The following is a 25,519-nucleotide window of genomic DNA, read 5'->3' as shown; positions in this document are numbered from 1 at the left end:
AGGAAACTACTTCGCTTCACACTTTTTCATGGGAGGTGAGAAATTTGACACCCCCCACCCTGAAGGTTACCTCTTTGGAGAAAACATGGATCTGAACTTCCTGGGCAATCGCCCAGTCCAGGTGGGCCTAGTAGGGCTGGGCGTGTGGGCAGTGGGGGTGATGAGACCTTGGCCTTCAGCCATCCATGTCCCAGCTGTAAGGACAGGTGGGCAGAGTTACCCCAAACCAGGCAGAGCTGCCAGCCAATGTGTGCACATGACGTGTGCATGCAGCATGTCCTGGTGGTGCCCCCTTAGAGGTGGGGGGGACCAAGGTGGGTCACTGGGGACAGAGCACCTTCTATTGAACCTGGTGCGTCCATGCTCTGGGGTTGTGGAAGGTTATGGCTTTGATCCCAGGCCTCTTGGACAACTTTCTTTGAAAAGAAAAAAAGAACATCCATGTTCCATGGAACAGTGGGCAAGAGACAGGATCCAAAGGAGAAATGCAAGTGGCTGGTGAACAATTTTTACAAGCGCCTTTATCAGTCACCAGAGAAGCACATGTTTGTGTGTTGCATTCCATTTGTTCAGTGTGCATATGGCACTTACTGTGTTCCTGGGGCCCTTCCAGAGAACAGAGGACAGACCCTGCCTGCTCCCTAGCAGGGCATACAGACAGTAAAGAAGAGGACAATTGACAAATGGAGACTGAAAAGAGAGAGAGGGACAGGAGAGGGCCCCCGGAGGGTGGGGGGGGACACTGAGTGGGTATTAGGTCCCCAGTGTGAGTGAGGGGCCAGGCTGGAGGCCCTCTCTCTCAAGAGGCACTGGGCCCCGTCCCCTGAGGCTGTTGAGTCCTGGGGTTTCTCTGGTCTAGGATGTGAGGTCCCCCAGACCAGGGAGGGTTCTCTAGGCTGTTTCAGCTATAGAGCAACTGGCTGACACTGAATCTTGATCCTCATGGATGAGAGAGGCTAGAGACTAGGGCCCAGAGTGCTGGCCTCTACCACCCTCCCAAGTCCATGAGAATGAGAACAGAACCTTGCCGTCCACATCTTTGAAGCCTCAGCTTTGACCCAAGGGCCTGGCTCATACAGGCCTCCTGTAAATCTGTTTGTTTGTTTTTTTAACTTCATGACCATCATAGATTCACCTGCAGTTGTAAGAAATAATACAAAGAGCCCTGGCTGGTGTGGCTCAGTGGATTGAGCTCCAGCCTGCATCCACAGGGTTGCCGGTTTGATTCCCAGTCAGGGCACAAGCCTAGGTTGTAGGCCAGGTCCCCAGTAGGGGGCATGTGAGAGGCAACCACACATTGATGTTTCTCTTCCTCTCTTTTTCCCTCCCTTCCCCTTTTTCTAAAAATAAATAAATAAAATCTTTTAAAAAAGAAAAGAAATAATGCAGAGAGATCCCGTGAGCCCTTTACCCAGTTTTCCCTGGTGATGGTGCCATGTAAAACCCCAGTGTGTTCTCACGAGCAGGAACTGATGTTGACGCATCCACGTTTTCCAGATGCTGCCAGTTTTACAGCACTTTGTGTATGTGCACATGTGTGTGCACATGACCCTCCCTGTATCTTTATTGACCATTGACCTTGAATGCAAAAGTTGCTTGGCTCAGGGCAGTGGTGGGACGGCGAGTCCCACTTCTGGGAATGAGGCTTGAGAGCCCCAACCTTAATTGCTCCCCCCAGATCCCTCAGGCCAGGTCCCATTCACCGAGAGTCCTTCCTGGAATAGAGGGACCGTGGCCACATGACCGGAATCCTTCAGGGTATTCTGGTTGCAGCTCTGCCTTGTGCTGGCCATGTTGCCTGCAGTTTACTTTGATGTGAATGGTGATAATGTCATCCAGTGGTCGGCATGAGGGCCCTGGAGCACCCGGCGGGGGCAGGGCTCGGATGATCCCTGTTTTCTGCCGTCTGCCATGTTGGGGAGTCATCTGGGATTGCATTGGGTTTTTCCCTCCTAGTTTCCTTATGTCACCCCTGCCCCCCATGAGCCGGTGAAGACGCTGAGGAGCCTGGTGAACATCCGAAAAGACTCACTCCGGCTTGTGAGGTAACCCTTGACCCCTCGGCATTCTTTATAAAGTAGTGGTTCTCAACTGGTGACTTGTACCCCGGTGATGTTGGGCTATGTCTGGAGGCTTTTTTGGCTGTCACAGCTGGAGGTGGTGGTGTCCCTGGTATCTAGCAGGCAGACACCAGGGAGGTTGCTAGGTGCCCCACAGTGCACAGGATGCCCCCACAACCAGGAATGATGCAGGTCTGACTGTCACAGTTGAGAAACCACTTTAAGCTTGAAAGACCTGAGGCTTCTGGGGCTGTCTCTAGACCAAGAGAATTTGTCTCCTTTCCTGGGGTAGGAGACAAGGGAAGGAGAACCCTGCATTATTGAGCCTTATTGTCCAAACAGGGAGTGGGCTTGCATGTTTCTAGAAGGGTGTGATGCAGCCAGGCAGCCAACTCAGGGGCCCCTCAGGGTATGGGTTGCACTGTGCAAGGTGGGCATGCCCCCTGACTTACTGCCTGTTCCTCTGGCTCCCTGGCAGGTACAAAGATGGTGCTGACAGCCCCACTGAGGACAGCGAGAAGCCCCGTGTCCTGTACAGCCTGGAGTTCACCTTCGATGCTGATGCCCGGGTGGCCATCACTATCTACTGCCAGGCGGTGGAGGAATTTCTAAATGGGATGGCTGTGTGAGTCCCTGTGGTGCATGGTAGGCCCAAGGTGGCAGGGCAGGGCCCCAGTAGCTGTGCATTTGTCTGAATTAAATATTTGAACTTTCAGAGGCTTTATTTGAAATGAGGGTCATTTGGGCCCCAAAAGTTTGAAATCTGGCAACTTTGACACAACTATGGAAGTACAGGCCTGCCTCCAGTCTGTGGGACCAGCCCTGGGTGAGATGGGCAGAAATGCCCCATCTATGTCCTGTGGGAGAGAACCACTTGGAGGCCAGATTTGATCTGAGGATGGAGTAGTGGTTGAAAGCTGTGGCTTTGAGTCTTTTTGCACATGAGCAACACACACTGCCAGTTTCTCGGGCCAGACATGCCAAGGCCCTTGAGAGTACCCTTTGTCTTAGAGAGAGACAGACAGAAGCCCAAGGGACAGCAAGTGTGGGGTGGGGTGGATGGGGGAGGGCAAGAGTTGTGTCTTGGATTCCCGAGTTGGGAGATGTCCAAGCTTGTTAGAATTGGAAATGTATGTACTCTTTGATCCAGCTGTTCCTTTTCTGGGCATTCATTTTGGGGATGTACTTGCATATGTGGCTAAGAGGTATGCAGAAGAGGGTCCTGGAAGCGTTTGGAAAAGCAAAGATACTGGAGACCACCTGGTGTCCACCATAAGGGCCTGACTTAGTCAGAGTCAGACTGCCGTGGGACCAGTGCGGTGTTCAGAGGACACGGCATCTCTACATGCAGTGGCTGTGGGACAGCTTGGGTGCCTGAGTAATAAAGGAGCAGCATGTAGGTGGCTGCTCTTGGAATATGAAAGAGAGACACTTGTGCATACAGGTGTAAATGTGCCTCAGTTCTCCTAGGAGTGAAACTTGGGTTGTGGCTGGGTGGAGAAGCAGCAGGTGTCTGGGAGCAAACACGAGGGTGCAGGAGTGGTGGAGAGGGCACTTGGTACTGTGTACATTTTTGTACCATGTTTGTTCAGAAAAGTCAACAAACCGTAAAAAGCCATATCTTAAAGGTAGCCAGCTTATCTGGTAGGTGTGGGCTCTGGAAGACTCATAAAACCAGGCTGGACCTAGGCAGAGCTGGTGGTGAGCAGAATGAGGCCTTGGAGGTTCTCGGGGTGTGAGAGGCTGGCTTCCTGCCCCACCAGAGAAGGGCTGGGACTTGGAGGGTGGGACCTGCCAGTCAGGTTTCTACCAGGTGCCCAAAAGACTGGCGCCTGCCAGCCCCTGCCTCAGTGGTCCTACGACAGTGGGGATTGCCCCAAGGTTGGGATACAGCAGAGCATTTGCTCCTGACAGAGTCTCACCATCCTTTCTCTCGGCCACCCCTTCAGGTACAGCCCCAAAAGCCCTGCCCTGCAGTCCGAGACCATCCACTATAAGAGAGGGGTGAGCCAGCAGTTCTCCCTGCCCTCCTTCAAGATCGACTTCTCAGAGTGGAAGGATGATGAGGTAACCTCTTGGCTGGACCCCCCCATCCCCCCAGCCCCTTGCCTAAGTTTCCTCCTCTTTGTCGGGGGCAAGCACAGTGGGGTCTCTTTGCTCAGATTCTTCACATGGTTGATAAGCTGCAGGAGTGGCTGCCGACCAAGGTGTGTGTGCTCATTTGCGCATGCGCCACACTACGGAAAGCGGTTTGGTCCAGGTGTTGGCTGGACTGGATGACTGAGGTGAGACGGCAGCAGCCGAGGCCCTGGTGCCCAGCTTTGGTGCAGGTACAGTCTCAGGACCACGAGACTGCAGTGTGGCAGGGTCCCTTCCACCTAGTGGTTCCATAGCTAGGGACAGTGATTTATGGGATGTGAAGGGCGTTCATTGCAGCAGCTGTCTCTGTAATAGTAAACATTGGAAACAACCTACACATCCATCATTAATGTTATGGGAACCACCCGTGTATATAATGTGGGCACCCCGTTTCACATCTATTATGGGATGCCATGCAGCTTTAAAGCGTGTGAAAGACATCTTTGTGTACTGTACATACTGACATGGAAAGCCCCTTCTGGGCTTGGAGAAGAGCAGTTTGCAAACACATGCAGTATCATCTCACGTACGTGGCAAACACAAAAATGCACAAAACCATTTCTGCAGTTACAATGTGTGTGTATAGAACCTTAAGGAAAAACCAGAAAAGATATTCATCGAGCTGAAGACAGAGGTTATTTCTGCAGAGGGTTGTGGTATAAGGAAGAGAGTCATGTAACACATAATTCATGTATCGTTGGCCTTTTGTATCCATGGGTTCCTCATTCACAGATTCAACACAGATGAAAAATATTTTTATTTTTCAATTTTGTTTTATTGATTATGCAATTACAGTTGTCCCAATTTTGAAAAATATTAAAAAAAAAATGTCACGTTGCTGATGTATGCTATGTAGTTAGGCCTGTGATGGGATGTACATGTCTGAACACGTACAGGCTTTATTTTTTTGTCATTGCTCCCTAAACAATACAGAATGACAACTATTTATATAGCGTTTATGTTGTATTGGCTACTGGAAGTAATCTACAGATGGTTGGCAGTGTGCGGGAGGACGTGTGCAGGTGTGTGTGAACACCACTTTGTGTGACGAACGTGCTCATCCGAGGGCTTCAGTGTCCGAGGAGGCCCCGGACCCGGTCCGCCACGGGTGCTGAGGAGCAGACTGTGCTGTGTATCGACACCATGTACACTTCTGAGTTATTTTGTTTCATTGTTTTGTTTTTTTTTTAATTTAATTTAATTTATTTATTTTTTAGAGAGGGAAGGGAGGGAGATAGAGAGAGAGAGAAACATCAATGTACGGTTGCTGGGGGTTATGGCCTGCAACCCAGGAATGTACCCTGGCTGGGAATCGAACCTGGGACACTTTGGTTCCCAGCCCGCGCTCAATCCACTGAGCTACTCCAGCCAGGGCTTGTTTCATTGTTTTTTTTACCAGTTTATCAACTTATCATTTATACACTATAAAACTTGTCTGTTGTTCTATTCAGGGACTTTAGTAAATCCAAGTCACAACCACCACCAATCCCATCTTAGAGTCTAGTCTCCATCCTTCTCAAAGGAGGATGCCTCATGCCCATTTAACCCATTCCTCCCCCGTAGCCCCATCAGACACTCACCTGCGTTCTGTGTCTCTGGATTTGCCTGTGAGGGACATTTCGTGTAAACAGAATCATACGCTGTTTGGCCTTTTCTACCTGACTGCTTTCCCTTGGTGTCATGTCTTCTTTCAGCTACTGGCTGTTTTGAATAATGGTGCTGTTTTCTATACAAGTTTTTGTGGGAATGCCTGTTTTCATCTTCCTTGGCTACAATTGCTTTATAATTTAATTTAAAATTGTTTTTTAGACTTTTTTTAAAGAGTAATTTTAGGTTTCATAGCAAAATTAAGAGATAAGGTATGGACATTTCCCTACCTGCCCCGACACATATGTAATTTTTATATTTTTATTGATTCATATTGTGGATGTCTTTCTAGGGCAGCATTTACTGAGCTCCTCGCAGTTGGAGTGGTTTGTTTGCTAGTTTTCCCCACCGGCCCCCTTGCGGGGTTCCATTTATTTCAGTCAGAGCCATGTCCTCTTCTTCCTCTGCCCTTTGTTTTTTTCTAATTTCCTGATGTCCATCTGGCCTGGCATTTGCAAAGACCTGTCCGGCAGGCTTCACTGTGTCAGAAGCGCCCAAAGGTGCCAGGGTGTGAGGTCCCCACCAGGGCTGGGGAGGAGAAGAGTGAAGGGTGAGCCTGGAACCCTGTCGTCACTCATGCTGGCTTCAGTTGCCTGGCTTTTCCCTGACCTAGGGAGCAGCTTTTCCCTAAGAAAGCTTCTCTCCTTGCAGTAAAAGTAGATGTCTCCCTCACCCTCTCTGGGGTGGGTATAAGCTCCTGTCCTTTCCAAGCATGCTTAGCTCTGGTGCTTGACTTCTGTGTGGAGTGGGAATTTTGGGGGAGATGGTCCTCACTCCCCAGTCCCCACACTCTTTGGGCCCTTCCCCTGGGAGTCTCAGCCTCCTGTGTAATGCTGCTGCGATGGGGCACCAGTTGCAGGTGAATGGGGGAGGTATCAGATGGAGTGGCAGCTCCATGTGTGAAGGGTTGTCCCATCAGGGCATCCCAAGGGCAGCACAGGGCCCAAGCCATGGTGCTTGGGGAGATCTGGGGTCCCAGTGCCCCTGTTGTCTCCATTTCTGTCCCTTGGCCCGGTACTGGGCTGACAGTATAGGCCTTTTGTTGGGGTTGGCTGAGTTAGTTGACCGAAGGATGCATGAAGGGCACTGCCCTAGGCTCTGCTGACTGAACGTGGTTGCTGCCAGAATGTCAGTGGGAGGCCCTGGGAAGGCTTCTGCGACGGAGCCTTCAGAGCAGTGTCTGTGTCAGGACTTTGTGGGTTGTAAGTGACAGAAACACACCTAGGTCTGGTTTAAGAAAAGAAAACCAGGTATTTGTTGGCTTACATTCTGAAAAGCTGGATGGCTTGTGGTTTCTTGTAGGGCCATGCCATCAGAGTGGGGTCTGCTCTGGCTGAGCCAGCCTTGTTCTCAGGCTGGCTGTCTGTATACCAGCAGCCTGGGTCCCAGCGTGCGTGGATGGACTGTCTAGGCCATACACCTCCCTCTGCTGTCCCCCTTGGGGCAGGCTCATGCCATTTTCTGGCCAGACAAGTACAGATCCAGGGTGGGAGAGAGGTTGTTCCCAAATGCCCCCAAGGAAAATTGGGGTGCCACCGCCTGAAAAGGTCATGAATTTTTTTGTGGGGTCTAGACAGATCTGGACACGTGGGTCAGACTGTATACTGTATAAGAGCAGAGTCTCAAGGACAGAAGTACCAGTGGTGTCCTGGGGTCTCTCCCGGGAACTGAGAGGACATAGGTAGGTGAGGCCTGGAGGCAGCCCTGGCTCCGCCACTCTCTCCATGAAGCACCGGACAGGTGACACTACCTCTGCAAGCCTGGCTTTCCCACCTGTCACCTGGAGGTAGGAACATTTCCTTGCTTCAAGGTATACATTGGGTTCTTGCAGAGTGCTTGTTTAGCTTGGGCTTTCCATCGTGAGCCCTGTCTGCCAGGGACACAGGAGGAGAGAAGGGCCAGAGTCCTGCCCGCTGGCGGTGTAGCCACCATGCACCCATCCCAAGGCTGCTGTTAGTTCAGCCCCGGCGCAGTGGGACTGTCAGCTGCACTGAGGCAGCGCCAGCTTCGAGTGCAAAGGAGAGAGACAGTGCAGATCACTCAGCGGCTCCTCAGCACTAAGTCGCCCACATCAGCACCAAGGATTATACTCCAGCAGCTGACTGGACGCACAGGGCCCAAGATGCACAGAACTCTGCTCCTCATCTGGCTCTGTCACCTGAACAACTCCCTCCTTGGCTTAATTACAGCCTTTGGAAGAGCAGCACCTGTGCATCACACCCAGCATCATTGTCAACAGGGTGACTTTGGGATGGTCATTGGCAAGATGGCTCCCTGTGCCCTGACTCAGAGTGGGAGGAATAAGCTTGCAGAGGGACCCTTGTCCCCCAGACATGTAACTCCTGTCTTGGGTGATCACCTGACCCTAGAGTCATCTCAGAGCAAGGCATGAGGGCAGAAAGGAGGTCCCTCCCTTCTATAAGGCCAGATTTTCATGGTACAGCCTTTTTACCCTGAAGCTGTGGAGAGCATGAGGCCTGGCTGTGTCTTAGGTGGGCCTGCGTATGTCCCCCGCTCCCCACATGTAGCTCTTACACACATGTCTGCCCGAAGCCCTGTGTTCCAGGGGTCTAAGCCCTGTGCCTTTTTGCGAGGCCCTCCTTGGCTTCCCTGGCTGGTGCTCACTGCATGCTCTCCTGGGCACCATGCTCAGAGCCTGGCATCAGACACAGCTTTTATCCCTTTTGCAGTTGGGGGAACTGAGGCTTGGGGCAAGTGCCTCTACTCCAGCAGTTCTGAGTCTGTCCCAGCACCTGACCTCTCTCTCTCCCCCTCCCAGTCCTGTTTCCCACTGACAGCTCGGGACCCACTGGCACTTTCAGGGCCTGCCCAGTGCAGCCCCTGCTGTGGGTGTCCTCAGTTGGCTGCCTCTGTCCTGTGGGCTCTGTGTGACCTGGTCCACAGCACCCACTGGTGAGCAGATCTGGAGACCAGGCCCAAGCGAACGTATGTGGGGAGGAGAGTGGCCTTCAGCCTGAGAGCAGCCAGGACCACAGGACTGAAGCTGGAAGGAAAGGAAAAGGGACAGGCAGTTTTTTCTTGAGTTTGGACCAGCCATACGGTCTCCTTTGCTTTCCTTCTGTCTTTGGTTGTGGCCATGTCTTTGGTTGTGGCCATACCACGTCCCTTTCTTCATAAGGTGGAACAGAGTTCCCACGTGGTGCCTCCCACCTGGGTGCGCCAAGGAGAACTGAAAATGGGTGCACACAGTTGTGTGTCCAGCAGTGTTCATCACGGCGCTGGACGTGGCGGCCAAGGGGGAGAGCAGCCCAGGTGTCCATTGAGAAACGACTGAATAAACCATGTGGTCTAGCCATGCAGCAGAATTTTACCAGGCCTTGAAAAGGAAGGAAGAACTGACATACTGTCACATGGGTGCGCCTTGAACACACAGTGAGTGGCAGAAGCCAGGCACAACAGACATGCTGTGTGATTCTGTTTCTGTGAAATGTCCAGAACAGGCTGTGGGAGTAGTTGCTTAATGGAGACAAGAGTTCCTGTTTGGGACGATAAAAACGTTCTGGAAACGGACAGTAGTGATGGTCGCAGGACCTGATGAATGCACTTAGTGCCAATGAATTGAAAATGCATTTGCCATTTTAATCATTTTTACCACAGAGATGAAGTCAGCCAGGCCTCTGTCTTCCTCACGGTCATGTCTGTCTGCACAGGCTCTGCTGCAGTGCCATCCTCCCCGTCCCTTCTCCCTCCAGCTCGGTCTGACCGTCTCACCTCCTTTCTCCCTCAGTTGAACTTTGACCTGGACCGGGGAGTGTTTCCAGTGGTCATCCAGGCCATGGTGGATGAAGGAGATGGTGAGCAGCCTTTCTCCTTCATTCTCCCTTCCAGCGTGCGGACCCTTTAGGAAGAATCCACCTCCTGAGGCCCTCGTCCCCTCAGCCAGCAGGAAGGAGTTTATCCGGAATTGATGAAGGGTGTGGGAGCCTTGTGAGCAAGTTTAGAGTCATGGGGCTCAAGCAATTAGCTCTCCATCTCCTCTCTGGGGCTCCCTTGGTGCTTCCCCCACTGGGGTTGTGGGGCCTCATTCCAGCTCAGGAATTCCTGGCCAGCCTGTCCCCTACTCCCAGTGGCAAGGCCCTATGGCAGCCTTGTTTTCACTGCCGTAACAGCAGCTAGACAGGCCTTCAGTTCTGGTGTGCACCCCATGGTGGAATGAGGGAGACAGCAGGGACCCGCAGGGAACTTATTAGGTAGGCCCTCCTCAGGCCGTTAAGATTTCCTCACCGACCCAGCCGGTCCTGCCGGGTCTCTCTTCCACCTCTGTGGACTTCAGGCCTCTAGTCTGTGGTGTGAAATGTGGAGCTCCGCCAGGTTGGGCTGGTCGTCAGGCCCACTGGTGGAGTCTGGCTCCTTGGCCCTGCCTGAAATGTCCCTCCTGTGCAGAGTGAGACAACAGGTGCCGAGTCAGCCTCGAGCAGTTAGCTGCTGCTTTGGAGGAGGAGTGAGGTGTGAGCCAGAGGGAGGCAGGAACCCCTGGGCAGAGGAAGGCAAGATAAGGAGGAGCCCTCCAGAGGCTTGAGGCCTGCAAGCTGAGAGCATGGGAAAGCATCTGCTGAGAGGAAGGAGAAAGAAGCTGGGGGTGGGGGAGCAGGTCAGCGCTCTGAGTGCTCTCTCTTCTCTCTCCTGGGCAGTTGTGGAAGTGACTGGCCATGCCCATGTGCTGTTGGCTGCCTTTGAAAAGGTAAGTGCCATCCTGCATCTTGACCTGGGAGCTATGGGCAGAGAGGTGGTGTTTTGAGACCAGGAGTCTGGGGATCATGCCAGGCCCAGGGCACATGGAAGTTTCTCCAGTTGGTCCTGGCTCCAGGGGAGATGATGCGTCTCAGGAGGCTGGGCCTTCAGGTCTAGCATTACCATCGGGAGGCGTTTTAAGGGTTTGCGGTATGTGGTGAGGGCATGTTTTGGGGAGGCCAGCCCAGTAGCAGTCCCTATAATCTGCCAGCACAGGGGCGGGATGCCCACGTAGAGGGCTCTGGTCAGACCAGCTTTCTTCTGGGATTTAAAGGGATCCTGCAGGGACACCTGCTCCTACGGCCGTGGCCCTTCCCACCAGACCCAGGATCCTGGGACTCATCAGAACTTCTCAGTCCCCACATGGTCCTCAGACATTCACAGGTGGACCTGCCTTGCCTCCAGAAGCGTGCATCGCCCTGGTCACCTGGGGCTGGGCAGACCTCTCTCCCCACTGGACCTTCCTGACCTTTGGACAGGCATTTGTTGAACTCATCTGAGGGCTGAGGGCAGAAAGGCCCCTGGTTTGTCGTATCCTCAGCACAAAGTCGGTGCCCAGTGAATGCTGGTTGGATGGACGAGGACCATGCCTCTGTGGGTGGTGGAGGGAAAAGACACCCAGTCTCTGCTGAGGGCCCCAGCTGGGGATGCCCCATGTGTAAAAGAGGCCATTTACATGAAAGGATTCATTTAATACTACCTTTAGCTAGTGTCAACATGTCTTTAACTTAGGTGTTTGCCACTTCTTTTCACATAGACTCACGTCCTCAGGCTGTGTTTACAGGATGCATTGGTGGTTAGGACAGTCTGCCTCTCCATTGTCTCTGCGTTAGGACATTGCTGGGTCTAGAGCCAGTCGCACTTTCCTGTCACTCTTGGTCCTGGGGCCAGACAGTTCTGTGTGTCCATCATGCTGCGAGTGAGTGCCTGGCTGTGCTGGGACAAGGTGCCTGCTCACCAGGACCCTTACCGGAGGTAGTGGGATGTATCCTGTGTTTGAAGACATTGTGCCTGCCACCCCCTCCCTGAAGTGCTCTGTGACGTGGGTTGGCCTCTGCAGTTGTATAGTGTTTTCAGCTCCACCCTGTGGCCTACATGAATGAGCATCAAGGACTGCACAGGGAAACTAGGCTCGGGCTGCTTATCCTGCAGTTCCCACCACTCCTGGGCATCCTGCTGACCCCCAGTGTCTTCAGCTGGTGTGTGTCTGCAGCCCCAAGAGCCCTGAGTGCAGAGCCTGGCCCGTTCCTGTGGTCTGGGTTGTCCAGGGGCCCCAGGAGTCATTGTAGCCGGGCCTGTGACCTTTCTGGTCTGTTGGTCCCGTGTTTTCCTTGGCCTCCTGGGGCTGAGGTGGCACCGTGTGCCCCGGGCAGAGATTGGCCCTCTGCCGCTCCAGTTCTGGGATTTCCAGCTCTGCTCCTCAAGCCTGGCCTGTTGGAAAAGATAGTAACTGTTGACCCGTCTGCTTCTCTGGCCAAGGTGGATGGGCTGTCTCTGGCAAACATTGTGTGCTTCCAGTTTAGTGCCCAGTGACAAACTGCATTATTTTTGGAGTTCAACATACTAGAAACTTCTGTAGGAGCCCATCAGCTTTACCAGAAAATGCCAAGTGCTAGTCTCGGTTAACTCAGGACAGCTGGCATTGTTATAAGATCCCAGATCTTACACCTTAGTTAACCTCATCCACACTGCACAGTATGTCTGCCCAGATACCACTGAAGGCATTTGCTTTCTTTTGTTCTGTTTTTAGGCCTTTGTATGCGTGCGTGTACACATCTTGTGCTGCGTTTGTGACGAGACCAAGCCCTTTGAGGACTAGATCTAGTGTCTGTTTCTTGCTGTCCAGGTGCTGCTGCTTGCCATTGGGGAAGCTCTTGTCCATCAGAACTTGACTAATGGTAGTAAACTTGAGTGTGCCTGAGACCTACCAGGGAGAGTTTGGTTTTATAGGTCAGGGTGGGACCCAGGAGGCAGTACCTTTAGAAGGTTCTCTTTAGTGTTGAGGCCGGGTCAGAGGCCACATCTGAGAAAAACTGGCCTGGATCTTTAGTCTTCACGTGGTCGCTCCTATTTCTAGCCGTGGATGTGGAGTGACCAAGGAGCGGCCTACAGCCGGCTGAGCAGTGCTGCGCGCCGAGTTAACCTCTGTGTTTCTCTTCCTGCAGCACGTCGACGGTAGCTTCTCTGTGAAGCCGTTAAAGCAGAAGCAAATTGTAAGTCTGCCAGCGGAAACGTCATGAGCCCTTTTGATTTAAAAGAGACACCCCGACCTCCAGTCCAGTGGTCTCTGTGGATCAGTCTCCCTTCCCCCCATGGTTGCTGTTGGGGCAGCTGATGACAGGCCAGCTGACTCGTTTGTCATTGCCGTGGCTCCGGGAAGTCAGGGTCAGGGTCGTCAGGCGCATGCGTGTGTGCTGCACACCCACCACGTGCAACAGCACTGACTGTTGTAGCCCCGGATCTTGTCCACTGTGAATACAGTAAGCTTTCAGTAAACGTTTGCTGAGTGAATGAACGAGTGTATGAATGGACAGGAGAAGGAAGAAAACAGGAAGCTAAGACTGCAGCCTCCCTTCCTCCTACTCCTTACAAATTACAGAAAATACCTCAGTATGGGGCAGGAAGGGATTTAATATTTGAAGGGAGAGATGGCGCGTCCTGGAACAAGTGGGAGATGGAGAGAAGTGCGGCTTCTCCAGGGTCTGTAACTCCATGGTCCCCCCGCCAGGATGGGTTGTTCCTGGTGGCATCCACACTCTGACAATTTAGGGGGTGGGTCCCCTGAACTGTATCATGTCGGATCTTGATATTCAGACTGACTTTAACAATGGCCATGGTGGGGCCTGTTTCCAAATCTGTAATTATGCTATCCTTGTATGTAGCTGATCAGGTGTATAAGCCACAGCCCAGGAATGATGTTGGTTAGTTTTTCAAAAGAGGGGTAAGGCGAACTCTGCCAGATCTAGCCCTCAGAGGTTGCAGGAGGGCCAGAGACCCTAGTGATGGTCAGGGCACTTGTCCTGGGGGAGCTGGCTGGCAGGACTGTAGCTCTCAGGAGGAGTGTTTGTGGTCCGTAGAACTGCCGGAAACACAGAAGCCCAGACCACTTCTGAACGTGGCCAGCATGAGGCCTGAACCTGGTCACGCTTGTGCGGCTAGTGATGGGTGGGTCTGAAGTTTTTTTCTCTAGGTTAAGGACAGTGAAGGCTGCAGAGGGTATGGTTTCTAGGTCCGTGTGGATCTTGGCTTCAGGCCCTCTCTGGTGGACAGGACCACCTGGGCCCCAGCCTTACTGCCCATGTGAGTTGGGTTGGGCAGGTAGTAGGTTCTCTCTGACCCTGTCCTGGCATTGGACCCGCTCCCTGGGTTGGAGCAGACAGAATTCCTAACTATGCCTGCTCCCGGGACCCGAACCTGGCAGGTGAGAGGTGGTATTAGGCCAGGTGGGTGTGGAGGAGCCCTTGAGTGGGGGCCGGCAAGTGCCCAGATACCTCTCTGCTCTCCAGGTAGACCGGGTCAGCTACCTGTTACAGGAGATCTATGGCATTGAGAATAAGAACAACCAGGAGACGAAGGTATGTACTCACAGTGAGCAGGAGCCAGCACCCCAGGCCGGCCTCATTCCCCAGCTTTCCTCCCACCTGCATGGAAGTAGGCTCGTGGGGGTGACTTGCCTGGGGTCCCCCAGCCTGCAGGTTGATGAGCCAGTTCCCTTCCACACCTTTTCCTGGAGGCCTTGGGACCCCAGATTCCATCATTTTTTCCTTAATTTTGAAAAGAGTTAACAGGACATTTTGTGCTTTTTTCAGCAAATTCATTGGCTTGTTACCATGGTTGTGGTGCTGGCTATGAGGGCAGCCAGGGCATGTGGAGTCCCTTCTTGCCTGATTGGGCTTCACCAGTGCTGCCTTGGCCTTTCTGTTCTCACCCAGCGGCTGCGCCTCGCTGCGCCCTGCCGTCTGGCTCCTCCCTAGACTGTGTGTGGTTCTGTGGGGAGAGGGATGCTCGTTTGGGAGCTGCTGATCCCTGGTGTAGTTTGTTGCTCTCTCTTGATCTAGATTTTACTTGATGGAAATATTTTAAAGATATTTCTGAGCAAAAAATTAGATTTGTCTGTTTTTTTTTTTGACCAAGTAAATGGGTACCTTCCAGAAGATGTTTTCCATAGTGTTGTGTCTTTTCCACATTTTTTGTTTCTGAGGAATAGAAATAGACCTCAGTTCTTTGATTTTTGGGGTCTATGTAGGAGTGTGTTGGTGGGGGTGGGGGCTACAGATTCTCCACTTAGCTGTGGGGCCGGGGGTGGCTTGGGCTGGATCTGAGCCTGGTGCCCAGGGAGCATGACTCTGGGCTGAGTCTACTGAGGTGCCCAACACTGTGGTGACCATCCTGCACCCTTTTGGGCTTCCCTTTGCCACCACAGCAGCCCCCAGGGGAAGTGGGGGATGGCTAGTGGGGCAGCCAGGGGTAGGAAGGCCTCCTCCCTGCTCCTTAACTGGCCCCCAGGCTCCGGCTCTCAGAAGGCCGCTGACCCTCAGACCCTCATTGTCCTACAGCCTTCGGACGAGGAGAACAGTGACAACAGCAATGAGTGCGTGGTGTGCCTGTCAGACCTGCGGGACACGCTGATCCTGCCCTGCCGCCACCTGTGCCTGTGCAACTCCTGTGCCGACACGCTGCGCTACCAGGCCAGCAACTGCCCCATCTGCCGGCTGCGTGAGTGGGGGCCCTGCACCAGGGCAGCCAGGGGTGCAGGCTGGGAGTGACAGAGGCTGTCAGCCTCCCACCTGGTGCACGGTGAAGTGGCACCTGGTGGTTGGTGTAGGTGGTTCACACCCTCAGTGGCTCTGTGGGTGTGTGAATGGTCCAGACTCTCAAAGGTCTGCCTCCAGGACATTAGACGTTCAGAATGGCTGGGATGGGCGTTCCGGGGCAGGTGTTTGCAGTGACGTTAGAACTAGACAGAAATTGATCAGTGAGTCACATTTTTATATCAAAGATCATGTGGAGAATATTTTGATCGAGAATTACAGTAAAATGAAAGGGGTGATCAAGGAATTAAATTTGGTGTTTTGGAGCACTCCAGACATTTTTTAAAAAAGACTTTGTGTATTTATTTTTAGAGAGAGGGAAAGGGAGGGAGAAAAAGAGAGAGAAACGTTAATGTGCAGTTGCCTCTCGTATGTCCCTCACTGGGGACCTGGTCTGTAACCCAGGCATGTGCCCTGACTGGGAATTGAACCAGCGACCCCTTTGGGGTGCAGGCCCGCACTCGATCTACTGAGCCACACCAGCCAGGGCCATTTTTCTCCCCAGTCAAAAGTCATGACATTGGTTACAACCCTGAATAAAATATTTGTGTTCCAATAGAGTGAGTAAACATTCTCAGGGCACAGTCCTGCTGGGTCAGCATGGGAGTTAAGTTGGCAAGGAGAGCGCATGCCTGGGGGAGCTGTGGGGCATTTTATTTAGGAGGCAGATGATGACTTTCTAGAAATTGTGGTCTTTCTGCCATTTCACACATTGGCTACTAAGGTACCACCTCTAAGCTCTGAGCCAGGACATGTGGTCCCGAGCTGTCACACTTGCCCTGTCACACTGTCTTGGGGCTCAGAGGGAACTGCCCAAGGTCATAGCTAGTAAGGGGCAGAGGTATAGTTTAAACTGGGCCTGACCCAGAGCCTACAGTCCTGCCCCCACTACACCAGCAAATCACAAGGTTGTCCCCCTGGCATAGCCAGGTTGGTCATCAAAAGGGTGTGCAGGTGCAAGGGTCATGGGGCAGGCTGGGCATGTGGCAGTGGAGGATGAGGCTGTCTGCTCTGGGGGGCGGGGTCCAGAGCCCAAGAGGAAGCACCAGACTCGATAGGATGCTGGGGGCTGTGTGCTGGGCCTGGAGGGATGGCAGCAAGGCTCTGCGCCAGCCTCCTTGGAGAATAGCTGGGACGGCAGTAGCCTGTCCTCTCTTGAGGGATGTGCTGGGAGCAGAGGAATGGGAAAGCACAGCAGGGAGGCCATGGTGGGTGGCCGGATCCTGGGCTGGAGCTGAACTCCAGCCTCCGCAGCTTGCTCTGGTCTTCTGGGCGTCGCCCAGAGGCCCGGGAGCAGGGGCCCCAGGGCAGGTGTTTGTGGCACTCGGGCTGGCCAGTTGGGCCAGGGCCATTGTCCCTGAAGCCTTCAGCGTGGGGCCACCGCTGTCAACACTCAGTGGGGACTCAGTGGTCCTTCATCTGATTGTGGGGATGTGCCTCATACACTTGCGACTCGTGTGTGTTGTGTGTGCTTTTCACTGAACTGTGTCTAACAGACACTGCACTTCTGTTAGTGAAAGTGACGCTGCCAGGTGACTCATGTTCTGATTTATTTTCCCAACTCTGCGGTCGGTGGTCGGTGTCTGTGCTGCTTCTGGTTTTCCCGGCACAGACGTGCCATCATGAACGTTCACGTACGCGTGCCTGCCTGCCTATTGGCCGGTGTGACTTGGAGGAGGAGGCGTGTGGTGTTCAGGGCTCACTGTGTGCTTTCAGCCAGTTGGCAGGTGTGACTCAGAGGCACGTTCATGGTCTAGTGACAGGCGAGAGGCTGGCTGCTTCCTGCCGGCTGCCCCCAAAAGCTCCGTTTGGGCATGGGCAGCGCAGTCCTGGCTTCCGTTTCCCTTGGGTTGGGGTGGGGGCGTTTTGTCATGATTCTGTTCTGCCTGAATCGTAAATGTGGCTTGTCCTGGGACTGCTGTGGCATGAGTGGGTAGCCAGTGTCCCCAGAGCTTGGAGGGTCTCAGTGGTGCTAGAACTGCCTGCTCTTTGCCTGACATCCACCCCTCCCTTCTGCCACAGCCTTCCGGGCCCTTCTGCAGATCCGGGCAGTGAGGAAGAAGCCAGGAGCCCTGTCCCCTGTCTCCTTCAGCCCTGTTCTGGCCCAGAGCATGGACCATGATGAGCACTCTGTAAGTGCCTCTTCCTCCTGCACTGGGGGCATGGGGGTGGGCAGAGGAAGGACTTGGAGAAGCCCCTGCCACTGTGCAGGGCCCGTCAGGCGCCCAGACACTGCAGGGCCTGCCCTCATGTTAGGGCTCTATCTGGCTCCCAGAGGGGCTAGGTTGGTCAGGTGGCTGGGAGGAGGCTACCTGGGCCCTGCCCTCAGAGCACAACCTGGCCAGGACCAAGACCATCTGGCCAGCACCTCCATCTGCCGGCTCTCTGGATCTTTGTCCTCATCTCCCCAGCATGGCTCGCAGGTGGCTGTGAGGCCGAGTGGGGTGGTCCAGGTGGCTAGGATTGCTGGCAGTGGCATGTGTCCCTTCATGGAGCTTGAGCCTCAGTGTCTGTCACCGTTACCCCACCAAGCCAGACAGCCAGGGACACTCTGTGTCTTGGGAAGTGTGGTTTCCTTCCGAGAGTGGCTGTGACATACCCTTTGTGCATTCTCTGCCCACCTCTCTCCAGCCTGGGCACACAGGAGGGCACCTCAGCGACTGTCCACTGCTCCCTAGAAACGATGAGCTGGACCTTGCTGCAGGCAGATGAGGGGTGTTGGACTCTGGTCTCAGGAACCTGGAGGGAGAGATGGGCAGAGACATGAAAAGACTTAGAGAGGTGGATGTGTAGAGGCAGAACTAGAGAGGCAGAGAGGCAGAGAAGGATGGGCAGAGAGAAGCGGAGGGATCCAGAGATGGGGAGGCAGGAGAGAGAGGGATCGGGAGAGAGAGGGGGAGCAGAAGAGACAGACGCAGAGACACAGAGCAGGAAGTAGTCAGCAGGGATAACAGTGAGAGGGACATTCTTAAGAGATGGCCAAATAGAGAGGAGATGGAAAGAGACATGGAGAGAGACAGACAGACAGACAGACAGAGACGAGGATGGGAGTAGAAAGGAGAGGCTGAGGTGGACAGGTGGGGGAGGAAGGACCAGGGAACAGGTGTCAGGCAAGCCTGGGTCTCAAGCTCCCAGGTCCCTGCTGGCCGTGAATGTTATCAGCTATGAGTCCATTTTCTTGGCTCCCAGCTGAGGTTGTTGGGACCCAGTGATTTCTAAAGGCCCTGCCGACTCGGAAAAGAAGAGGGGACCCGTGCCCTCTGGATTGGCGCACCCACAAGATGGGCTCCCATGCTGGGCCAGTGGGCATGATGTGTTTGGCCCATGTAATGTTTCTGAAAATTGGGTTAACGTTTAAAAATTTGGAAATTTCCTTTAAAACTCAGATTCTCTTTCAAAATCTGGAGGTGTGGTCTTGAAGCTGGAGCAGAGGCAAGGCTGCCCCCCCACCCTGGGGGTGGGGCAGGCCCTCGTCACCCTGCTCCAGCGGCAGCCACACCATCCAGTTTGCCTTCTGGGCCCTGTCAACACTGGGGCCTACAACTTGGAGACTGGGCTGACCACATACTTAGCATTGGACTTGGTTAGGGACACTGCACAGTGTTTCCAACAACTGCGTTTTTGGGAGACAGAAAAATAGCAACAGCATCTGGGTGGCTTCGCTCCTAAGAAGTGAGGGCTCTTTCACAGGAGGGTGGCTGCCCAGGTGGTGGGTAAATTGTGGCTTGTGTGTCCCCTCCCAGTTTCTGTGTGTCCCTCTTATCCAGAGAGCCGAGATGCAGCCCACGGTGCAGGGCGGGCTGGGGCCTGGGTGGGAGCCTGTAGTGCCTTCCTCTCCAGAGTTGTTCTCTGTCCTGTTCCCTGTACCAGCCATTTCCATGTAGTACCTGAGAGAGCCCAAATTCGGCATTTCTTCCAATGAAAAATTAAGGTCATCACAGACTGAGGTGAATTGGGGCTGATTTTTCTACCTAGCTACCATTAGGGTGTAGAAGTTGGCAATAAGTTTAAGAGGCCAGGTTAAGTCTCACAGAGGTGCCTGGGGCCTGTGGGTCCCTCCCTCACACCCAGCCAGGCCCCCTTGTGTCCAGCCACCCTGCCCAGGACCTGCTACTCCAGGTGACCCGGATTGTGGGTGGGCACTGGGGGTGGGGATGGGCTGTACCAGCAGCATGGCTCCCAGAAGCTGCATGGTTGTGCAGGCCCTGCCCAGCAAGGCCCCCAAGGCCAAACCTGCGTTGTGGCAAGGTCCCCACAGTTCACACGCACATTAAGTTTGTGAGGTGCTGGCTGACGGCACTCCTAGAAGCCAGCACACCAGACAGACACCATCCAGCCAGCTCCAGGGCTGTCCGGAGGGCAGTAGTTGTAAAATGTGTGGTTTTTATCTTGACAGTGTCCCTTTAAAAAACCAAAGTCGCACCCTGCCTCACTGGCCAGCAAGAAACCTAAAAGGGAAACTGTAAGTGTGTTTGGCCTTGTGGCCACATCTCTGCCCTTCACCCTGATTATTAAGCCAATGACAATTATGGGAAGTCATTTTTACCCCACGCTGATGCTTTTGATGAATTTAATCTGTCAAATCCACTCTCCCCAGTCCCGACGTCTCTGCCTAGGAAAGGAGTTTTGCGGAACAAGCAAAGCTCAAGGTCTGTCAGCAAAAAGCCAGTCTCTCTCGGTCCCCGCTGCCGGGCAACGTACCGGCCTCAGGCCGCCCCTTCCCGCCAGCTCTGCTTCCGCCCGTGGTCCCAGTGCCCTCGTTTCCCTTTTTTTCTTGCTGGCAGTGGAATGATGTTGGAGGTGGAACTAACGTGGCTGCTAGATTTTGCAAACGGCACTCCTCGCGCTTGCTTGTTATCCTGCATCTCTGCCCTCTACCCCTTGGGTTTTATTTCTTTGTACCAGGGACTTAATTTTCTTGCATTTTCCCACATCTCAGGGAGCAGGCTGGGACCGGACAGCGCATGGCAGCCGGGCTGGGCCTGTGGTAAAGCACACAGTGGACATCACTGGAGAGTCAAGCTAGAGACAGATGTTTTCCTTTTCTTGGTGGGCAAGGGGGCTCAGAGTAATTATTTACCTTTAAACTGAAGGTAGTAGATTGGGAGCAAATGCAGGGCACCCCTGGGTCAGGTGACCTGGGGACCTGGGAGGTGCTCTCTGAGGACAAGAGGCCCCACCCTGGTCCTCTGCTTCCCCTGTGGTCCCAGCAGTGCTTCAGCACCTCCCTGAAAGGAGCCTTCCTTCCAGCCAGTCAGTGGGGGTTTCACACACGGGGAATACTTCGGAGCGTTGGCCCTTCACCTCATCTAATGAGAGTGAGGGCAGGTGGCTGCCCTGCCCTACAGGGGCCCAGCACTGACATGCCCCAGCACTGGGGCATCTCCCTTCACCTTTAACCCTGAATAAAGTAGGACTTAGCCTGTTGATGTGATTCACTCCTAGCAAGGGGGAAACAGAGGTTCTGAACCAGGGGGCACATTAGAATCACCTGAAGCACATACTGCCCCTTGGATGCCTGCCCGCCCCAGGTTCACGGAGGATCTGAACTTGGGTCCCATGTCTGTGTTGTCGGGCAGACTCCCTGGGGACCAGTCCCCCCTGCCCCCTGGTCTAGAACACTTTTGGTTCCCACTGGTGTCTCTCACCTCTGGCATGGCTTCGCTCTCCTCCCGCTCTTCTCTCTTACTAACCCTCTCACCCTCCGGCCCTGCCAGGCAGGAACACAAAGCTGTCCTTCAGGGGCTGTCTGAGGCTTGGGATAGGGCTGGCTCTTCCAGATGCCCTCTCCACCTTCATCCTGGACATCACGTGGGGCGTTTGGGTATCCAAGGTTGTGTGCTGCAGCTGATGGCTCGGGAGCCCTGGGTAGGATGTCTGATGCTGCTTTGGAGTTTTTGGCACCCCTCTGGAGGAGGGGGGATTTAAGTCCCTGGAAGGTGGAGCAGGCAGGAGATGGTGAGAAAGCAGGTTCTGGGAAACAGAACATCTCTGGGGCACAAACCCCAGGCAGCGGGCAGGGAGCCTGGCCAACCCATCCCTCACCTGCTCGTGTCCCCTCAGAGCACCGACAGCATCCCGCCCGGCTACGAGCCCATCTCCCTGCTTGAGGCGCTCAACGGCCTTCGAGCCCTCTCCCCGGCCCTCCCCTCGGCTCCCCTTTATGAAGAGATCACCTACTCGGGCGTCTCAGATGGCCTATCCCAGGCCAACTGTCCACTTGCTGGACTTGATCGAATCTTGGAAAGCAGCCACCAGAAGGGCAAGTCAAGGAGCAAATCCCCTGACAGGTGAGGCCGGTGCCAGGATTCCCTCTGGGGAAGGGTGTCTGGGAACTCCCACCTGCTTTGTGGGCCGGGGCAAGGGAGGCATGTGCTAGGAGATAAGCAGTGCAAAGCAGGTTTATTTGTAATTTTAAATAATTTTATAATGCATTGCGTTTGGTGATTCGCCAGAATGAGTCACGAGACCAGTGTGGTTTGGGCTCGTGGCTAAGGTCGATCACAGCAAAGGCAGCGGGAGGAAACTGCATGCGTGGAGGCCAGAGGCGCCAGTGTCCTTCCTGCCCGAGGCCACACGGGAGCAGCAAACCCCAGGAGCATGTGCGCTGTCTCAGCCCAGAAGAACCGTTTGCGTTTCTGGGGATTGGTCACATGGGCTCATCCTGTGGTGTGACCAGTGATGGTGCCAGAAACCCAGCCTTGGTGAAACCAGGTGCATGCCCTGCGCCCTGTTTATACCAGACAAGCAGGATCGTCGTCACTCACATGAGGAACCTCCGAGGGCCACATGTCCGGGCCCACCAAGGGTCCATTGTGGCTCCCTGGGACACTTGCTAGGCTCAGGCAACCAGCCCTGCCGTGTTCCTTCACACATGTGCTGGTTTCTAACTAGAAAAGTGTAAAAAAGGCAGAGGTTCTATAAAAGCGACCACCACCCCTGTGACCTACAAACATGGCAGAACCACCTCAAAGATACACAAAGAAACATGGGAATCTCTCCTGCTGCTTCTCACACCCAGCCTCCTGCCCCAGGGGTTAACTGTCACAGCTCTCGTCCTTTTGGAAATTAAAAAGCCACGTTTAGGCCCCTGCCAGGGTTTGGGTGGATATCTGGCAGCTGGGACCCCTGCTGGCATTCTGCTGGTGCCCGCCCCTCCCTGGGTGCAACTGCCCCGCAGCCCCAGGTGCGCATCTGTGAGCTCACCCTCACCTGATGCTGGCTTTGCTGGGGTTGGCATTTCTCATCCACTTGTCTTTCACTCCCCTCTTCTCTGCCTCCAGCACCCTGCGGTCCCCATCATCCCCCATCCATGAAGAGGATGAGGAGAAGCTCTCCCAGAACTCGGACGCCCCTCCCTTGCTGAGTGGGGCTGGGCTGGTGCTGAGCAGCTCCCCAGAGGTGAGGTCCTGCCTTGGCCCACCCTCCTCAGTCCTGCCCACCTGAGATCTGAGTCCCCACTGCTTGCCTCTTGACTTTCAAGCCCTGTTTCATGGTGTGCCCCAGGCCTGCCCTGCCACTCCCTCATTCAGAGGCCTTGGCCCGGCTGTGACTTCCCTCAGCCTTAGCTTCCTCATCTATGCGGTGGGCACTGGCAAAGGGGCTGTGTGTGAAGTGCCCAGCAGACGTGCCCTGGACTGGCAGCTGCAGCTCACCCTGCACCCTCCCAGGGCTACCTGCAGCCTGATCCCGGGTGGTCGGCACCAGTCCTGGGTCAGCACTGTAGCTCCAGACTCATTTTCCCTCATTCTCTAGAGTTTCCTCACGGAGGAGGTCGATGAGAGGTCGTCGTTAAAGCAAGGTAAGCCCTCTCTTTCCTTAAGGTCAGGGTTCTGGTACTCTCTGCCTAGGCGGGGTGGGGGCCTCTGGCCCAGCTCTCCTAGAGGTTTCTCAGTGAGTCGTGCTGCCCTCCTGGGCACCGCGCGCTGGTTGCTGCACAGTGTCTGGGAGGACAGCCTGCCGCCGCCCAGCGTCAGGTAGTAGCGATCACTTTCCCACTTGGATCACTCTGCACACAGTCAGCTCTCCACGGTTGTCCTTTTGTACGCCACCTGTCCTGGCCTTGGGCTGCACCCATCCCTTGGGGTTTTGTCCTGCCAGTGCCTGTGGAGACCCAGGACCTCTGTGTAGGCCTTGGGCCTGGCACAGTCGAAGGTCAGGGTGTGGGCACAGGGTTCAGCTATGTCCACGCCTCCCGTGTTGGGGTGAGGGGGCTTGTACCTCTTTCGGCGAGGCGGTTTAGCACGTACGGGAGTTAGGTCCTAGGTGCCCATCACGTGTACCAGGCTCTGAGTCAGGGATGCCCCTGCCTGATCTCACAGTGGTTGTGGGGCGTAATGAGGTGCTTTGCTTTGCCGGCTGGGGAGATGCCATCTATCACTGCCCTGGTCATTTCTTCCTGGTGTTGGACAGATGAGGAAACAGGCTCAGGGTTGGTGCGGGGGAAGGCCAAAGCCACTTAACTTAGAAGTAACAGAGCCAGGAGGTGGCCCTCGCTGGCTGGCTCCCAAGCCTGCAGTCTGATAAAGCCCCCCAAATAACCCACAGATGCCCCCTTGCTGTGACCCCTTCTTACTGGGGCCCCTGGCCAGCATTGCACTATGGGGACCCGTATCCCTCCCAGGAGCAGCACCCCCCTATACATGGGTGGGGCCTGTCTGCAGGCTGCTGGGCCAGGGCCCTTGGGTGTGGGGTGTGTGAGTGCTAGGAGGAGGGGTTTCTGTTCCCGGAAGCACCTTGCCTTCTCTTGCTGGCTGGCAGGGTGCAGGTAGCCCCTCTGCCTCGCAGGCCTTGGCTCCCCCACCTCCCGGGGGTTGGCTTTGTCTCGCTTGTGCACAGTGTGTGCTGGGACTGGGCAGCTCTCTGCTGTGCCCTGTTACAGGGGCCAGGCCCCTTTCTGCAGGAGAGGCCTCCCCCACAAGGACACCCTTGGCAGCACTGGGAGAAGTGTGGGTCCGAGACTGGGTGCTGATGTGTGAGTGGGGCAGCCACACCCAGAGGGCTCCCCACTGGACCACCCACACAGGACCCGCTGCGGGTGTATGTGGACCAAGCACTGCCGCCCTGCCTGCCCATCCAGAAAGACACATGGGACAGTTTTACCTGTTACCATTTTATCTTGTTTTTTAAGGTTGGGCACGTAATTTTTTAAGATAAAAATAAAACAAAAGCCCCACGCTAGGGGGTGCAAGAGAAGGAAAGAGGAAGAAGAGGAAACATCTATCTCTGAGGTCCTGGGGGAGCAGAGCGGGAGTCGGAATGAGGTCTTGGCCAGAGTGAGGGCCCCTAGTGGCTGTAGTGCCCTCCGGGGTGAGAGATGGGCTCCGGGCTCTCAGCCAGAGGGAAGGCTGGATCCACCCCTTCCTGTGGGTGCCTGACCTGCTGTCTCCTCTGCAGGGAGCCGTGTGCCCTCCATTGAGAACGTCCTACAGGATGGCAGCCTCGATCCCTGTGGCTGCTGCCAGCCTGGTCCACCTACTGACATCTACCTTCCAGGTACTAGCACTCAGCCTCTGGGCTTTGGGGGCCTGCTAGGCCTGGGGCGGTGCTATGACTGTCCCCATGGGTCTGGGGGCTTGCTCTGACTATTGAGGGAGGGGCTGAGCCGTGGGAACCCAACCCCTCTCCCTGGCTCTGAGCCGCACTCCTTCCATCAACCCCCAAGCTGGCTGATTTTCCACAGTCACCCCTCCTGCAGCCGCTGGCTCTTTGGGCAGAGCCTGTGCCTGAGGCCCCTTGGCACCCCAGAGCCAGCTCAGCCACAGGAAGGCAGGAAAGGCTGTGTGTTTAAGGACATGGCCCTTTTCCCTGTCTGCCTCCTGCTGTTGCTGTATCTTCTTCCATGGCTCTGGCACAGTTGGGCCTCTGCCCTGGGAAGCTACGAACAAAGCCACCTTCTTGCCTTAGGCATGATGTGGGCCGTCACTTGCCTGAGGTCCCTGATGAAACGCTGCATCCCAGGTCAGGGTGAGGGGGGCAGGCTGGGTGCTAAGTGCTAGTAAGTCTCGAGGCACCTGGGAGTGGTCTTGCTTCTCCCCTTTCCTGAGGCCTCTGCCCAGGCCTTTTGGCCTCAGCTTCTCTGCTTTTGGCTCCTCTGGGCCAAAGTCTTCA

General features: G+C 54.7%; 1 protein-coding gene across 4 annotated transcripts in view; it reads left to right on the top strand.

Annotated features, from left to right (window-relative positions):
• The window catches only part of MGRN1 (mahogunin ring finger 1), a 50,952-nt gene that overhangs the window by 21,381 nt on the left and 4,052 nt on the right, over positions 1-25,519 (top strand). For 3 of the 4 annotated variants that reach the window (XR_004902079.1, XM_028513724.2, XM_036020998.1), the window contains exons 2-16: positions 3-121; positions 1,957-2,045; positions 2,539-2,685; positions 4,010-4,127; positions 9,595-9,661; positions 10,499-10,548; positions 12,764-12,811; positions 14,105-14,173; positions 15,155-15,314; positions 17,432-17,541; positions 19,806-19,871; positions 21,473-21,699; positions 22,693-22,810; positions 23,165-23,210; positions 24,806-24,904. Coding sequence is in view for 3 of the 4 variants with exons in the window: in XM_028513724.2 (XP_028369525.1) it covers positions 3-121; positions 1,957-2,045; positions 2,539-2,685; positions 4,010-4,127; positions 9,595-9,661; positions 10,499-10,548; positions 12,764-12,811; positions 14,105-14,173; positions 15,155-15,314; positions 17,432-17,541; positions 19,806-19,871; positions 21,473-21,699; positions 22,693-22,810; positions 23,165-23,210; positions 24,806-24,904 (1,533 nt within the window). In the remaining variant the exon portion in view is untranslated. The remainder of the gene's footprint in view (positions 1-2; positions 122-1,956; positions 2,046-2,538; positions 2,686-4,009; positions 4,128-9,594; positions 9,662-10,498; positions 10,549-12,763; positions 12,812-14,104; positions 14,174-15,154; positions 15,315-17,431; positions 17,542-19,805; positions 19,872-21,472; positions 21,700-22,692; positions 22,811-23,164; positions 23,211-24,805; positions 24,905-25,519) is intronic. The other variant, XM_028513743.2, reaches the window with a different exon arrangement.

Source organism: Phyllostomus discolor, chromosome 3, assembly GCF_004126475.2.
Source record: "Phyllostomus discolor isolate MPI-MPIP mPhyDis1 chromosome 3, mPhyDis1.pri.v3, whole genome shotgun sequence".
Taxonomy (NCBI): domain Eukaryota; kingdom Metazoa; phylum Chordata; class Mammalia; order Chiroptera; family Phyllostomidae; genus Phyllostomus; species Phyllostomus discolor.
This window is presented reverse-complemented; position numbering and strand designations above follow the sequence as displayed.